Here is a 16,472-nt window from a genome sequence, read left to right as displayed (position 1 = left end):
AGGTTGTGTGTGTGGGGGGGCGGCGGATGAGAATTAGGGGATGGAATGGCCTGTAGAATGGGCCGTTCCTTTAGCAGAGTCAAGTAATAGCGAGGTAGCATCGGCAGGAGTGAGAGTGAAAGAGCGGGGCAAAGCTCTGCAGTCGCCAGAGGAGAGAGAGACTGAGGGTGCGTGTGTGCCCTGCAGGCTTGCACATGTTTTGAAGGTCAAAAAGTCCAGGACCCGTTCAGTAGAGAGGACGACGGTCGGGAGGCAGGGGTCAGGGAGATGGATGGCCTTCAGGGGAGAGTCTGGGGAGGCTCTCAGAATCTTCTCTGCCTTCCCTCATCCTGGAAGAAGTCGGTCATTTCAGGGGGTCTGGTAATATCTTCTTCCAGGGTACAGGGCACGGGTCCCACCTCATAGCCCTTCTGTCCCCCACCCCAGTGCCCTCTCCGTCTTTATCCGCATCACCCTTGATCACTGACCCCGAGGATATCCGTGGTCTCTCCCGCTCTCCTCCCTCGAGACCAGCGTGGCACTCTACAGCAGGCATGAGCGAGCATGAAATGAGGGATGGGGCCAGGGCAGTGACCCAGGTCCCGTCACTGCTCCAGCCCAGCCCTGTCCCCCACCTTATCGTGCAGGCTTCTCAGGGCCCTTGGCGATGACTGGTGACATCAAGTGGCCAGGATTCAAGGTCCGCTGGCGGGCGGCTTCCCGGTTGGCACAGAGGACCTGGCCAATGAGGTACTCGCTCTCCTGGGCCACATCGGACAGGCGCAAGTCCAACTCCAGGAGGGTCTTGTTGTCCGACATGCCCTCCAGGAGCTGCTTCCCACCGTCCTGGGAGGGGAGTACAAGGGAAGGGGCCATTTCATCTCACTACCCGGGATCGCGTGCGCGTGTGTGCACACTTACACACGTTTATACAAAGATGCGACTAGAACGAGAGTTTCGCAAAACCACGGTTGGCCTCTTGGTGAGGCCCACTGTGTCCTGTGCTACCCTGTCCTATTCCATTCGATTCTATAAGAAAAATGGTGCTCAAGACTTACTAAATGGATTGTTCAATGCTCATGGTTTGAAACACATGGCTCTGTGACAATGATGGTAATTCCCCTCCTCCAATTCAGCCATGGGCATGTGAGACAGATCTGGCCAATGACATCTGAGGACATTCTGACATTCTGAGAAGGGTCTCCTCACTCTGAAAAGAGAACAAGAGAGGGGGGTGCTCTCCCTTTTCCTGCCTCTGGGCTTGGCCCTGTGTGAGGTGTAGCAGCCATCTTGGGACCGTGAGAGAAGCTCCTGAGAGGATATGGCCATGTGGCTGGGTGGGCAGAGCAGATGGCAGCACTGAGCCAGCAAATTTACCGACTCCAGAGGCCCCCTACCCTGGGGCTTCAGATTATGGGACATAATGAACATTCCTCTTGTTTAAGCTGTTTCCTGGTTCAGGTTTCCGTTACTTGTAGCCAAAAGCACCCCGAGTGGAGACGGTGTATGTGTGTCTGAGCAAGACTGTTCTCTTGGTAGAGGGTGCAGGGCCCCGCCTGGAGGACATGGAGGGTCCTCCTCACTAGTCCTCACGGCTCCAACCCCTTCTGGGCTGGGTGGGCCATGCTTGATGTGGAAACACTCTTATGTGAGAGACAGAATGGTCGTGTTCTATGGTTATGACCCAAGAGTGTGTCGCAAAGCCAGTTTAATGGGTTGCAGATGCATTTTTTAAAAAATGACGTAGAATAGAATATAAAGGAAAATATCAGCATGTATCACAAGCAGTAAAAGTACATTTCAATGATACTATATTGATGTATATGTTTACTAGGTGTTCGTGAAAATTGTATTTCTTATTCTGAGACTTGGTCAAGAAAATGAGAGACATCATCTATCAGAAAGGACCCAGGTGGGGCGCCTGGGTGGTTCAGTGGGTTAAGCGTCTGACTCTTGTTTTCTGCTCAGGTCATGATGTCAAGGTCCAGAGATCCAGCCCTGCATCAGGCTCCGTGTGCTCAGCGGGGAGTCGGCTTGAGATTTTCTCTCTCCCCCTCGCCTTCTGCCCCTTGTGCACACTCTCTCTCTCTCAAATAAATAAAAAAAAGATTTTATTTATTTGAGAGAGAGAGCGAGGCATGTGAATGAGCAGGGGGTAGGGGCAGAGGCAGAGGGAGGAGCAGACTCCCTGCTGAGCAGGGAGCCCCAGGTGGGACCCAATCCCAGGGTCCTGGGATCATGACTTGAGCTGAAGGCAGACACTTAACTGACTGAGCCACCCAGGCACCCCAAATGAATAAATCTGGTTTTCAACAGTCCTGAGTTTGAATCACAGCTCTGCCACTCTCTCCTGACTGGATGCTCTTGGGCAATTCACTAGCCTCTCAGAGACTCAATTTTCCATCTGTAAAGTGGGGTTAAGAATACACACTCTAGGGGTGCCTGGATGACTTAGTCAGTTGTGTCCAACTCTTGATTTCGGCTGAGGTCACAATCTCAGGGTCATGAGTTTGAGCCCTGTGTCAGGCTCTTGGCTCAGCCGGGAGTCTGCTTGAGATTCTTTCTCCCTCTCCCTCTGCCCGTCCCCCATCTCTCTTTCTCTCTCTCTCTCTCAAGTAAATAAATAAATCTTAAGAAAAGGAAAGAAAGAATTCACATTCTACTAGGGGCACCTGTTTGGCTCAGTCGGTAGAGCATGCAACATTTTATCTTAGGGTTGTGAGTTTGAGCCCCATGTTGGGTATAGAGATTACTTAAAAATAAAATCTTCAAAAAAAAAAAAAAGGGGAATACACATTCTACTAGATAACTGTGAGGAATAAAGGAACACTGAAGGATATCAGTGCCTAGCATAGGATATAACCCTGAATAATAGTAACAGCTAGCAATACTGAGGTCCTAGCCAGTGCCTGTAATGTTAACTTCTTTACAAATACAACTCATTTCATCCTCCCAGTAACAATAGTATCTACTTAGAAGTAGATACTATTATGATCCCCATTTTACAGATGAGGACATGGAGACCCAAAAAGGTTAAGTAATTTAACCAAGTGCAAAATGGCAGAGCTGGGATTGGAACCAGGGAAAGTCTGTCCTCTTAACAATTACCCTGGAAGCACCCGAAGGCAGCTGGGTTCCATACCCACCCCCCAAGGCCCCAGAGGGCACAGCTTACCAGCCCAATGTGGTTGCAGGACAGGTTGATGCTGGTGAGCGTGGTGTTGACCGAGAGCACCTGGGAGAGGAGCGTGGCGGTGGGCTCAGACAGCTCATTGCCACCGAGGTGCAGTGTTGTGAGGCACTTGTTGGTCTGCAAGGCGTGGGCAAGTGCCTGGCCACCCTCATCCTCAATGCAGTTGAGGCGCAGGTTGAGGGAAATGAGGTTGGTGTTGTGTGCTAGGGCGTGAGCCAGAGACTGGGCACCAGGCGCCCGCACCTGGTTGTTGGCCAGGTTGAGCACACGCAAGTGGCTGTGGCTCAGCAGCTTGGCTGCAGCTCGTGCACCCCGGTCCCCGATGAGGTTGTGTGACAGGTCCAGCTCCTCAAGGGCTGGGTGATTCAGGAGGCTGCGAATTAGGATGCGTGCCTTGTCGTCGTCCACCTTGCTTCGGGTCAGCCTGAAGATCTGTGGGCAGGTAAAGGGTATGCAGCAGCCCGCAGCCAGGGAGAATCTGCCTGCCTGGCTACCTACCTTCTGCAGGGGGAGGAGGGGGCCCCAGGGAGCCCTGAGGTTCTGCTCACCTGCTGTTGGCCACCTGACTGGCCCTTGGGCAGAGCAGAACTGCCCCACATGGCAGATCGGTGCCGAACTGGTGGCAGGCAGTAGAAGGAAAGCCTAGCATTTATTGAGAAATTACTGCATGCTGGGCATGCTGCTAGAGGGTATCATAACCATTATCTCGAACCCTCAGCATCCCAGGCACTTTACAGATAGAAAAGGAAGGCTTAGGGTGGATGGGTCATTTGTCAAGGGTCACACAGTGATCAAGCCCCAGAGGCAGGTTTGAATGCAGGTCTGTTTGATGCCCCAGCCCCTCGCTGTGCCCTCTTCAGCTGGCCAAGATCCACCAGGGCGAGGAGAGGAACTCTTGGAAGGAGATGCCAGGGTAAGAACCAGGGTGAGAGATGGGAAATGGAAGGATGGGGTAGGACTAGCGTGGGGAATACCGGGGATGGGAGCCCTAACCCTCCCCCTTCTCCCCAGCTCCTTCCACCCCTCCCTCTTCCTTGAGGCCCCTCCACCCTCTTCCCATCCTTCAGTCCCCTGCCAACTGAGAGCCTGTTGTCCCTCTTGTCATTTCATTGCACCTATCTGGCAAAGCTCCAATTCTGGATCAAGCCCACTCTCTGTTTTCTGCATATCGGTGCCCAAGCAACTGACGTGATGGAAAAATGTCCCAGGACAGGACTGGTTGGTATCGCTGGAACCGCCAATAGACCCTCAATGCTGTGTGCCAATCCAGCCCTGTTTCTCTGGACAACATGCTCTCTCCTCCTCTGAAACAATGACTTCAACCTTCTTCAGCCTCCTCAAACTTCAGGGGGCCACCGCACAGCCTCCTTTCAGCAGTCAAGTCTCCTCCTGCCTCCCCAGCCATTGAATGAGAACCCCTCACTTCCCTAATACCGAACAGCAACCCACTGCTACCCACCACATCCACTCTCTCCTCTGCCCAGAGCCAACTGTCCCACCTCGGTCCTCAATTCTACCTCTCCTGCCTTCTCAGGAGCCTTCCTCCGTCAATGAACCTGTGCCTTTCTCCTGGACTCGGCCGCTTTCTTGCTATTGGATGGAGCTCTACATTGGTTTTAAACACATGCAAATATCTTTTTAAGAAAACCCAAACCCTTCATCTATTACTGATTTCCTCTTCACTCCCGTCACAGCCAAGTTCCTGAAAAAGCTGATCACAGCCATCCTGTTTCCTCACTTCCCACTCTTTCCATAAACCACTCGGATCTGGTCCCTGTTTCTGGCACTCCACTGACAGTTCCGGCTCTGTGACCTCCGAGTTTGCTAAATTCGGTCCTCAGCATCACCACCCCCCATTGCTGCCTGCCCCTTTTCTTGAAACGCACCCCTCCCTTGGCTCTGTGACTCAGGGCCATGTCCCCCTTTTCTTCTTTCTCTGATTTTTTGGCAGCCTTTCCCTCTCCCAACCAGAATATTTGGGACATACTTCACCCAAAAAATTACTCGTTGTGTATTTGAGTTTCAAATTTAACTGGATGTCTTGTATTTTTATTTGCTAAATCTAGCAAGCCTATCCTAGTTGTAATTTCACATTTACATGATTGCTGATGAGTGCCTTTTATCCCACCAGACTGTTCGCTCCAGAGGGCACAAATGGTTTAATTTTGCTCCTTGTTGAATCTTCAGCACCTAGGATAGGGCCTGGAGCGCAGATGATCCTTGGACGGATAAATGGCTCGTGAACTGGGAAGGCAGTGCCTTGTTCATCTCTGCACCCCCAGAATCCGGCTTGGTGCAGGGTGCATTAAAGGACACTTGGTCAGTGAATGAGAAGGAAACGGGAGGGAGAAGATGGGGATGGAGGAGGAGGAAGAGGAGTGGAGAGGGAATCCAAGAGGCGCTGAGGATGGGAGGTGGGGGAAGGCTGGGCCGACGGGTACCTTGAGGGTGTGGCATGCCTTGATGGTGGCCGCCAGGGAGTGGCAGTCCCGATAGGTGAAGAGGAAGAGGTTCCCCTCGAAGTTCATGCCGCAGTCCTTGACCCCGTACACCAGGTCGAGCTCCTCCAGGTGGCTCAGGCCAGCCACCAGGTCGCGCAGTTGGTAGTGGTCGGTGGCGGGCTCCTCCGTCTCCCCCTCGCTGCCCGAGTCGGACAGCTCCCCGCTCCGGGGTGGGCCGGGCAGCTGCACGGGCGGGAGGAGCTGGTCCACGCGCAGCCGGCGCACGTAGCTCCGGCAGAGCGGCAGCAGGTCGAGGAGCACGGCGGGGTCCGTGGTGCTTGGGATGAAGTGCTTTATCAGGTTCTCCAGGTGCCGCTCGAAGAACAGGCGCTTCCAGCTGCCGCCGTGCCTGGCCACGTGGCACACGGGCCAGCGGTGCATGCAGCAGCGGCGCCAGTAGTTCTCGTCGTCGATCAGGTTGGCCGTCACAGCCAGCGGCAGCTCGGGTGACAGGTGGCTCAGCACCTTCTGCTGGTGCTCTGGAAGCAGCTGCTTCAGGATAGGGTTGTCTTTGGGAACAGGAAGGAAAGCAGGAGTCACAGTGTGGGCGAGCCCCACGGCGTGGTGCCCTGGGTCGGGCCTGCCTAGGGGCACCGAGGAAATGGAAGACCCTCCCCGGCCGTCGGGGAGCCCCAGTCCGAGAGGGGCGACAGCCTTTACTCCCAGGGATGCTCAGGCTGAGACAGGAGATGCAGCCCCTGGCTTTGGGGTGTTCCTGCTTGAAGTGGACAGCGTAATATCTGGTTTCCGGGAGCTCCCAGTCTGAGCAAGAATCTCAGGTCTAGCCCTCAATTATCACTTGGTCCGATGCAGGACATAATCCTGAGTTCAGAGATTCCCAAATGATTTGATTCATTCATCTCAAAACAAGACAATGTTTGACCACCTCCTGTGCACCAGACACTGTCCTAAGTGCCGTGGATATAAGAGTGAACAAGACAGAGGAAGCCACTCCCTCTTAGGAGAGGAGGCAGACAACAAATCAGTCAGGTGAGTATATTGTAGGTAGGGTGGCAGTAGGTGCTGTAGATAAAATGATGATCCTGTCCTCAGAGCACCCTGTCTGGTAGGAGAGGTTGGCAACTCATCTTTGAAAGGGGTGACCATTTACAGAGTGCAGGGTACAGAACAAACCAAGAGCCTATACACACTGTGGAAGGCTCCAAGAGAGTGGAGGATGGTCCACCAGGGAGGGCTTACTGGAGGAGGTGTTGGGTAAACACGGTTTGGGCTGGCTTTGGCTGGAGAGAGTGGGAAAGGTGAGGAGAGGCCATAGGCGTGCAGGGCACAGTGTGGGTGGGAATCTGGTGGGGCCTGGAAGTGGGGGCAGTGGGAAAAATCATTCTGGCCCCAAGGGGGAAGGGCAGTGTTGAGCAGGGATGAGAACACAGTGCGGAAGGGCCCGGGCTGTGCCGGGACCCAGCCGCTGAGGTCTCGCTGAGGCTGGCCTCTGGGCAAATCCCACCCATCCTGCCCCACTCCTGGCCTTTCCCTCCTGCCCAGGGCAGGGACAGACTCACTCTGGAAGTTCTTGATGATGTGCTGAATGCAGAGCTCTGTGAGGAGGGGCACGGTGGCCAGTGACCATTCAGGATCTTCAGCTATGATCCTGCGCATCCGACGTAATTTGGTCCCAGAATTCCAGCCCTTGGACTTGCCGGGGGGTGGGATGTTTGAGGGCCTTGAGGGCTGGGGGCCTGTGCTTGAAGTTTGGTCTGCAGTGGAGAACATTTCCTGCGTGGAGATTGAGGATCGGCGGGGGGCTGACAGTGTCGATGTTGCTAGGGTTTCCTGCATGCTGTGGACTGGCAGCCTAGGGGCAGGTAGCCCCTTGGTGATGGCCTTGTGACGAGGAGTCTCTCACACTGGCAGGTCCTTGATGCCCTGGAGGGAGAGGAGGGGTGGAGGTCTTAACTTTGGAGTGGGCATTTAGCAAGAGAGGTAGCACAGAGTGGTTCTTAAGGGTCCATCTCTGGAGTAGAGCTGATCCAGGTACAGATCCCATTGGCTAGCTGTGTGGCCTTGGGCAAGTTACTGAATCTCTTATAGTTTCATATGCTTCCTCTGTGAAATGAGGATGGCAGTTACCTATAAGAGGAACGGGAGAAGTGAATAAAATAATGCATCCAAAGAGGCACAGTGTACTGTGACACATGCAACTGTAGTAAGAAGCAGGCCCACATTTTGGATAATAATACCTACACAGCAATGATAAGTAATTGATATATGTTGGACACTTACTTATTTACTTATTTATTTATTTATTTTTTTAAAAGATTTTATTTATTTGAGAGAGAGAGAGAGAGAGCGCGCACGAGATCCAAGAGGGTGAGAGAGAGAAGCAGACTCCCCGCTGAGCAGGGAGCCCGATGCGGGACTCGATCCCGGGACTCCAGGATCATGACCTGAGCCGAAGGCAGTCGCTTAACCAACTGAGCCACCCAGGCGCCCACTTATTTACTTATTTAAAAAAAAGATTTATTTATTTGAGAGAGAGAGGGAGAGCGTGCAAGCATGAGCAGGGGAGGGGCAGAGGGAGAGAAAGAATTTCAAGCAGACCCCCCCACTGAGCACGGAGCTTGCCGTGGGGCTCGATCCCATGACCCTGAGATCATGACCTGAGCTGGAACCAAGAGTAGGATGCTCAACCGACTGTGCCACCCAGGCGCCCCTGGACACATTTCTGCAAAAGTTCTTTATGCATATTAACTCATTTAATCCTCACAAAAGCCTTTTTGAGATAGGTACTCATATTTTTCCCATTTTTCTGATGTGAACCTGAAATACAGGTTAATTGACTTGCCCCACGTCACACAGCTTATAAATAACAAGGATGGATTTAAATTCAGTCTATCAAGTTCATACCTTTTTTTTTTTTAGGTTTTAAATAATCTCTACACCCAACATGGGGCTCGAACTCACAACCCCCAGATCAAGAGTTGCATGCTCTACCGACTGAGCCAGCCAGGCGCCCCTCAAGTTCATACTCTTAACCCTACATTGTACTGCCCCTCTGAGGGTGAGGCGTGGGGGTGTGCATTGCCAAAAGACCGAGGTATAATAAAGAACCATTTAGTTCAAAACAGCTCCCAGGGTTAAGTATTTTACAGAACAGCAACTGCCTAACCAGGAAGATGGAGTTGAGAACAGCACTGCCAAATAGAAATGCAATACATGTCAAAATGCAAGCCACATATACTGTTTAAAATTTTCTAGCATCCACATTTAAAAAAAATGGGTGAAATTAATTTTATGTTTAACCCAATATGTCCACAATATCATCATTGAAATATGTAATCAATATAAAAATTAATGAGATATTTTATATACACTTTTTCATACTAAGTCTTCGAAATCGGATGGCTCAATAGTCACGTGTAGCTAGCGGCCTCTGTTTTGGATAGTGTAGGCGGAGACGAAGACGGGGGGAGGGGACCAGACCCTGGTCTGTCCAGGGTGCCTGCACCTTCCCTCTTCCCCTCTGAGAGCTCTGGCTCCGCCCCCCTCCCCCCCGCCCCCCCATCTCCCGATCCAGTCTTCCTAGTTCTCCCAGCCTCCCGACATTCCAGACGGCAGCGGGAAGGCGTGGGAGGCGAAAAGGCAGCTAAATCTGGGGCTGGAGACAGGAGACAGAGGATGTATCCGGGGCTGGGGACCCTCCTCCACATCTGTCCATTCGTGCCTCCCTGCTGCAGGTGCCCCTGCCCTGAGGCTGCAGGCTGAAACGGGGCGGCTCCGCACGGAGCTCCTCTTCTCGGCAGTTTCCCCTCGGATTTGCTCCCTGACTCGGTGCACTGTGTAGTGCCCGGTGGGAAGGAACACTCTGAACCAGCAAAGGTGTCCTTGGCAGATGGAGGGGACCAGATGGTACTCCCCAGTCCACCAGGCATCTCAAGGAGGAAAAGCCTGGCTGTGTGTGGGGGGAGGTGGGGGGCAGAGAGAGAGACGGGGGTGAGGGGGCATGAGGCAGTGTAGGGAAGACATCCATATATTTGCGACACCCTTATGCAAATCAAATGCAAATTCACAAACCACTTGTGTCCAGATTTGTGGAAGAACCAGCTGGTGTATTTGACTATTAGCCCCTCAGAGGGTGTGGCTGGGAGGGGATGCTGCTTAGAGATGCCAGATGACTTTGCATTTCTGGCTTTGCCAGTGATTTGCTGTGTGACCTTGGCCAATTTACTTAACCTATCTGAGCTTCAGTTTCGCTATCTTCCTTCTGCAGGCGGTTATGGAAATTCCTCTGAGATAATGTCTGAAACGAGTACTGGGGGTGGGGGGGTGTGGAGGATGGGGGACAGGGGTCTTGGGCTGGGGAGAGAATACCTCGGAGCCCTACCTCTGAGTGCTGACCTGAGATGGTATCCTTGAGTGAGGCCCTTCCCTATCTCCAGGGAAGAGGCAAGAGGGCAAGGTGGCTTTGGTGGTGACTGGGGCTGCATAAGGATGGAGGGGCCTGGCAGCCTGGGCACCAGGAGGAAAGAGACAACAGGCCAGCCCTATTCCTCCCAGCTCTGTCTCTGGGCTCTTGGGGCTCCCGCCAAAAGTTCCCTCCAGAGTTCTGGCTCAAAACATTCCGGCATTCCCTTTGGGCCCAGATGTATCCCAAGACACGCTGTGGGCCACACCCAAGGGAGCAGGACCCAGCTTGGCGGGGGGAGCCTCAGGTTTGTGTTGCCCTGGAGCCGACTGACTCTCCAGATATTTCTCACAACGCTGCCCAGACTCACCATCCAGGTAGGCCCTTCCCTCTCCTTCCTCCTGGGAGGCCTCCTGCTGGGGAAACCCCACCTGGGGGCAGGCAGGCCACCCTCTGGAACAGGGCGGCTTTTGCTGGTTCTACTGTCTAGTGCTTCATTGTCTTAGGACCCGACAACTCTTCCTGAGGTCTGCTCTTCATCTTTCTTGCTGCTGGTTGGAGCTGTGGTCCCCTCTGGGCATGACACTGCAGGACCCACCCCATGGTGGGCTCCGGGGTCCTGAGCCCCCTCCTCAGAAAGAAGAGGCAGATGCGCTCCAGGTACATGGTGGGTATCAAAAAGAGTCCCTATTGTCCTGCAGGGCTTACAGAAACCTCCATACCACGGGGTCTGATGTCATTTGTAAGGTTAAAGTGTGAAACCATTAACCTCATAATAAGGTCAGAGTTGACAGTTTTCACTTTCCCCATCACCTATATAACCCAACCCCCACCCACTTCCCCTCTGATAACTATTGTTTGTTAACTAACTGGAATTAAAAAAAAAAAAGATGATATAAAGCATGGTCCCTCCCTGCCCAGGCGGTTCATCTGACCCCTGCCCTTTATCAGACCTCTGTACTGCTGTCCCTTCAGTGATCTGATTGATCACCCTCCATGCACATCCACCCTAGACTGTGAGCTCCTTGAGGTGCAGGGGCTGTTTCTGATTCCTTTTTTCTCCCTAATCCCTGGCCCATGTTAAGTCAGCTTTACAGGAGGTAGCTGGTGTTCTGAGCTGCCCCGCCCCCTTCTGAGAACAGACTCTGGCCAATAGGAGTGTCCCATACTGGTCAGGGTGACTGGCTCAGGGGTGGCCACCTGATGCAAGCCAATCAGGGCCCTTCTTGGGATTTGTGGGAGCAGCCGCAGAGGTGGAGGTAGACACCAAGGACGGATGTGTATCCTTGAAGGATACTCCTCTCCTGCTGCTGGGGGCTGTTTCCCTTCACATGGAGCCCTGTCTGCCGCAGGAGGGAATGAAGCCTGGGGGAGACCAACAGAAATGAGAGGTGGACAGAGAACACCCGGTACCTTTGGTCCCCAGTCTCATGCTCCCAGGCCCCCAAGAACTGCCTGGCTCCTCGGCAGTTCCTCTGGTTCTGAGACCTCCTTGGCAGCCTTCTAATAGGTCCCTTTTGCGGAAACTGAGTTGGGTTTCTGCCCCTTTGTGGCCAAAGCGTCCTGACCATTTGGGCAGGCTCACAGTTTGGTGAATGGAATTATGGAAAAAATCCTAAATCAGTAGATGAAATAGTTCAGTGGGATGGCTGAGAAGGGCCAGAGGCCCCCAGGTTCATTATACACAGGGCCTGGCATCTCACTCGGGGGCCTCTTCCTCCCCCGGCCACCCTGGGCCTCCAGCTTCCCTTCTCATCTCTCCAGCCGCAGGATAGATCAGCAACCTGACCTACTCAGCATGTAGCAGTTAACAAGCTCCTTTCAGAGCTTTGAGGTCGTTTGGGTCTTACAGCCACTCTGCTGGGGAGGCAGGGCAGGCTTCTCAGCCCCATTCTCGGGATGGAGAAATGACTGGTCCTCAGACAGCAAGGAGGGCTGGGCCCAGGGCCTGAGGGCAATCATCTCCCTCTCACCACAGACACTGCCCACAATTTTCCACCCTCCGCCAGGAAAGAAGGCACGTCCCTGCTCCCTGGGAAGCTAGGGGCCTATCTTTATGCAACGAGAACCTGTCAGGGAAGGCCTCTCCAGGCTGAGAGAGCAACCAGACCTTGGCACCCTGCTATGGAAATTTCAGGCCCCTAACATATAGATATCTCCCTTCTTATCAGTCATCCACACCTGAGTGTGAATGAATTTCAGATTCAACAAGCCAAGTTAGGAAGGGAGCAAGGAAAATACACCACTGAATGTGGAGGGCCCACAAGTCAGGGGCCCTGTGATAACTCCCCCTACTTCACGGGGTGGCCTCAGTCTGGCCCAAGCATCACCAGTCTGCAGCTGAGGGTGGTAGCAGGTGGCACTACCTTCCCCGGAAGCCTGAGGCATGGCTAGACACCCATTAGCCAGGGGCCCAAGGGCACCCCGACAGCTCCCAAGGGCCCAAGGAGGACAGCCCCAGAAATGGCAGCCACCTTCCTTTTTGGAGCTTTGTCTCCCTAGGGAACCTATGGGGCAGACAGAGAATCCCAGAGTTTGAAGACTGGAAGCGTGTTAAAGACCCTGATCCTTCTTTGGGGCAGGAATCTTTTCTGACATTCCAGAGAGAAGGTCAGGGCCATGGGGAGTGACTGCCTCTTGTGCCACCACCTGGGGTCCCTAAGGGCACAAGTTACCCTAGGATGGGGAAAGTGGGGACATGTCCTGTGACCTTTTGCCTCCTGGCACCTGTTTCTTGGGCCTATTGGGTTTCACATGCTGTGTCTCCAGCATCAACCCTAACCCCACACAGGACCACAGTCCCTGTAGAAAGGCCAGTCCTCCCCCCAACCAGGTCCCCACTCTGTGTCCTTAGGACCAGGGTCCAGGGTCCTGAAATCACGTTCAGGCCCTAACTCAAAGGGTTAGGTGTTAAAGTCCGCTCTCTATGTGCCCAAGCACAGGTAATATAAAGGGACAACATGCCCTAGTATGGCCAGCTTGTCCTCGTTTTTGATGGCTTGTGTCTGCTGGACAAGTGTTCTGGGAACCAGATCCTTGCCTATGTAACAGCTATGATTTATTGAGTGTTAGGCTGTCAAAGTGTTTGCAGCTGGCTAAGGACTCAGGAATTACACTGCCTTAGGGCCAATCTGCACTCTGCCCCAGAGCATCTGTGAGACCTTGGGCAAGTCATTTTACACCCCACTAAGCCTCCATTTCTTTATCTGTAAAATGGGGATGGAAATGAATAGTACCTACTTCCTAAGATTATCCAGAAGATTAAAGGAGCTGATGTGTGTGAGATGTTTCATGTAGTGCTGGGCCCAGAGCCAGCATTCAAAATAAGTGATAGATATTGTGATGAAGATGTTACAGGCCTCACCTACATAAGTTTATTAAATCTTCAAATTTATTATTGAGGGCTATCATTGCTATTATGACACTATTATCCCCATTGCACAAACGAGGAAATAGGCAGGCTTAGAAAGCCTAAGTAACTTGCTAAGCATCACATAGCTAGTAAGTGGGAAAGCTAAGGTTTGAGCTGATATCCGTCCATTACTTCCATGCACAAAAGCATAGGCAAATAATGAGCTGTTGGTGTTGCTTCCTAAATTGTCCAGACTTGGTTGTTCACAGCACTTTTCCAGCGGGCCTCCCACTTTCTCCAGCTCATGATCTCTCGCCATCTCGGGGTTACCCTTTTGATGCTGGCCTAAACAGCTCAGGCTCCCTCAGCCCCTAAATCACTGCCCAGCACGAAGTCCTTCCACAGAATTGGGCCATTGCCTGTATGCTTCAGCCCGAGGCCTTCTGGGGACCCAAGAACATCCCGCAGAGCTGCGCTCTCCTGGCCCATGATGTTCCTCACAGACCTGGGATTCAGTGCCTGAATCTAGCACATTCCCTCCTCTTGGACATCTCAGACTTCTCAAGTCCCCAGTTAAATCTAACCACTGTGGGCAGAGGCTTCTCCCTCTGCCTGAATGGTAAAGTTGAAGAGACTGGGGGAGCACACTCTCCCCTTCCTGCTCATCACATCTCTGGCCCTCATTCCCCGCCCCCCCCCCCCCCCCCCCCCCCCCCCCCCCCCCCCCCGCCTTCCTCTTAGCGGAGGAGCCAAAGCACCTCTGTGCCCCTGGGCACCACCCTCCGGGCTGGCTCAGCTAGATGGGTTCCCCCCTCCACCCACTTCTCCCACTGTGCTTCCCCTACCTTCTCAGCCACCTTCTCCTTCACCTTAGGATCCCCAAGGAGCACCCTCCGTGGGCATGTCCTCAGGGGCCCTGGGCATTTGTCTGACTTCCCCTGATCTCTTTCATGCCCCTATCAGACCCTAGCTCGGCCCATATCACTCTCGAATTCCCATTTGGGAACTCCCAGTTTGTGAAATCACAAAAGAGGGACAACAAAGTACTCCGACAGAGCCCGGCCCAGCTTGCTTGGTGATTGGCCCCAGTGAGACCGCATACTTAATCACACCCCTGGGCCTGGCCCTCCTCCTAACTCCTGAGCACCTTGGTCTGTTGTCTTTAAAAGGACTCCAGAGTATTCATTCCTCACCCCTCACTCCAGCCTTGGGCTCAGACACCCAGCAGGGAAGCTCAGCTCCAAAGGCGAGCAAGTCTCTCCCCCAACCTGCCTGGGGTGCAGAGGCCCTTGCTGTTCCTTGGTAACCAAGGGAAACCAGCCGTGCTGTGGGAGGGAGGGTGGAAGGGAGGTCCCGAAGCTTCTGGACCTGCAGGAAGGACTGCAGCCCGCAGGAGCTGGGCATGGGAATCAGCCTTTCTGAGAAGCCTGAGGCTCCGGGGCTCAGGACAGGTCTGACCTACCCATGCCCCACTTTCCCCTTTGTCCTTCTCACGGTGCCCTCCCACCCCCACCCCAGCACCCCTTTACTCGCAGACCCTAAGCCTCTGGGCCAGTATGCAGACAGTGACCATAGCTGGGGGAGAAGGCCAGAGTCCCGCCTCAAATGGGTGGGGGGCTTCCTGTGGGGACAGACCGGCCCGGAGCCAAGCCAGCCTCAGCCGGGCGGGAGTGGGGGGCAGGGGGAGTTAGGGAGACCCGGGGTGGAGCGTCCTCTCTTCCGGGGCTCACCTCACCCACTCTCGGTGCCCGAGCGCTTACCTTCCTGCAAGGCCCCCCGCGCTGCCGCGCCGGTCGTTAAGGACGCCCCGCGTCGCCAGGGGGCGGGGCCGAGGGCCGGTGCGCATGTGCGCGAGTACACCCGCGTGTGCACCGGCTCTCCACGGCGTGCGGCCGTGCGGGGACCGCGAACTCGGTGGGGGGAGGGGGCGGGAGCGGGGGGCGTGCTTTCTGGTTCTGGGGGACATGTTTAGGAATAGATGGGCTTTTCTGGGGGGAAGGGGAGGAGTGGGAGCCAGGGTAGGGCTCCTGGACTGGAGTGCTCTGTTCCTTCTTGCTACCTTTGTGTGGAAACGGGGGTGTGGGGTGACGAGTGGAAAGACGGTCCAGGAAAAGCATCGGCAGTTTCTTCTGGAAGATGAGGAGATGGACGGGCACCTGCAGGGGTTACTGGAACTCCTCTGAGGCCTGCTGTTGACCCCGGGCCTTGCAGGAGAGCTGTGGGTTGCAGCATCCGTGCAGAGTGGCACCTTCCACCTTTCTCCAGAATGTAAACAAGGCTGATGTCAGGCACCAGGCAAGAAGGTTCCAGGTCTCCACAGCGCTCCTTCACACAGACCTAAGCGTTATGTCACCCCTCCCCCCCTCAGACGTTTCACATGGAGGTAGTTTAGCTCCACTTTCAGCTCTCCTGATTACTAGTATGTTAAGTCTAAGTTAACATCTTAGAAGCTCGCTTAACTCATCAGAAAACAGGGGCGCCGCCACAACTCCTCCCCCTGGTGTTCACGGTAAAAAGCTGGGTTTCCAGTGAGCACCACTGAGATGTGGCTACTGTGGCAGTTGCCGAGGTCCGGAAGTACAGTTTTGTAAGCCCACAGGGCTGAGCAAGCAGTCCGGCCCTGCAGAATTCCCGGCATCCCATGCAGGCAGGGACTAGTCCCCTTGCAAGCCCTTTCACCGGTGCAATTAGAATGAGAAATCGTGTCAGAAGCCACGCTCTGCGCTTATAATTTTAACGAAACAGCCCCAGAACTTGGTCACCAGGGAGCCTTTGACTTGGAGATGGGTCCCCTGAGGTCCTTTCCCTCCTCTAGCAACGGAGATCTGGGAACAGAGGTGGAGCTCCCGAGCCTGGGTGGGTGCTAAGTGCATTCATTCTGGTAGAGAAGGAGGGCTTCCTCCCACTCTGAGCTGCCATTTCTCAGCTTTAGCTTCAGCTCAGGTTTGGGGCAGGTGCTGTGCAACTTGTCTTTAAGAGTCAGGTGTCTCTGGCCCCCTGCACTCTCGCAGCTCCCTGTGCCCGCTCACCTCCCCTGCAGGGCCCCTGCCCTGGCTGTGCCACTCCTCTCTCAGATAACCTTGT

At 54.0% G+C, this 16,472-nt stretch overlaps 1 protein-coding gene across 5 annotated transcripts; it reads right to left on the bottom strand.

Moving 5' to 3' along the window:
- Window positions 1-42: 42 nt before the first annotated feature.
- Window positions 43-15,187, bottom strand: TCTE1 (t-complex-associated-testis-expressed 1). 5 transcript variants are annotated; one of them, XR_003521635.1, is made up of 7 exons: window positions 15,149-15,187; window positions 7,194-7,557; window positions 5,614-6,182; window positions 3,155-3,604; window positions 615-825; window positions 468-522; window positions 43-329 (listed from the first exon to the last, which is right to left on the bottom strand). XR_003521635.1 is itself a non-coding variant. In XM_027603279.1 (6 exons), the coding sequence occupies exons 2-5, from the start codon at window positions 7,468-7,470 to the stop codon at window positions 616-618; spliced, it is 1,506 nt and encodes a 501-aa protein (XP_027459080.1). In that variant the 5' UTR covers window positions 7,471-7,557; window positions 15,149-15,187; the 3' UTR covers window positions 43-522; window position 615. The 5 variants fall into 5 exon arrangements, 3 of the variants coding, with proteins under 3 accessions (XP_027459080.1, XP_027459082.1, XP_027459081.1); XM_027603279.1 differs by having other exon boundaries at window positions 43-522; XM_027603281.1 differs by lacking the exon at window positions 468-522.
- Window positions 15,188-16,472: the final 1,285 nt, after the last annotated feature.

This window comes from Zalophus californianus, chromosome 7 (assembly GCF_009762305.2).
Source record: "Zalophus californianus isolate mZalCal1 chromosome 7, mZalCal1.pri.v2, whole genome shotgun sequence".
Classification (NCBI taxonomy): domain Eukaryota; kingdom Metazoa; phylum Chordata; class Mammalia; order Carnivora; family Otariidae; genus Zalophus; species Zalophus californianus.
This window is presented reverse-complemented; position numbering and strand designations above follow the sequence as displayed.

What these genes read in the sequence shown, in the direction of transcription:
- TCTE1 (XM_027603280.1), bottom strand. Translation starts at nt 7,470, where the DNA reads ATGCAGGAAACCCTAGCAACATCGACACTGTCAGCCCCCCGCCGATCC. An exon ending in AGGCATGCCACACCCTCAAG is followed by an intron (nt 3,605 to 5,613) that starts GTACCCGTCGGC and finishes ACCTGCCCACAG; the next exon opens with ATCTTCAGGCTGACCCGAAG. An exon ending in CCTGCAACCACATTGGGCTG is followed by an intron (nt 826 to 3,154) that starts GTAAGCTGTGCC and finishes CTCCCCTCCCAG; the next exon opens with GACGGTGGGAAGCAGCTCCT.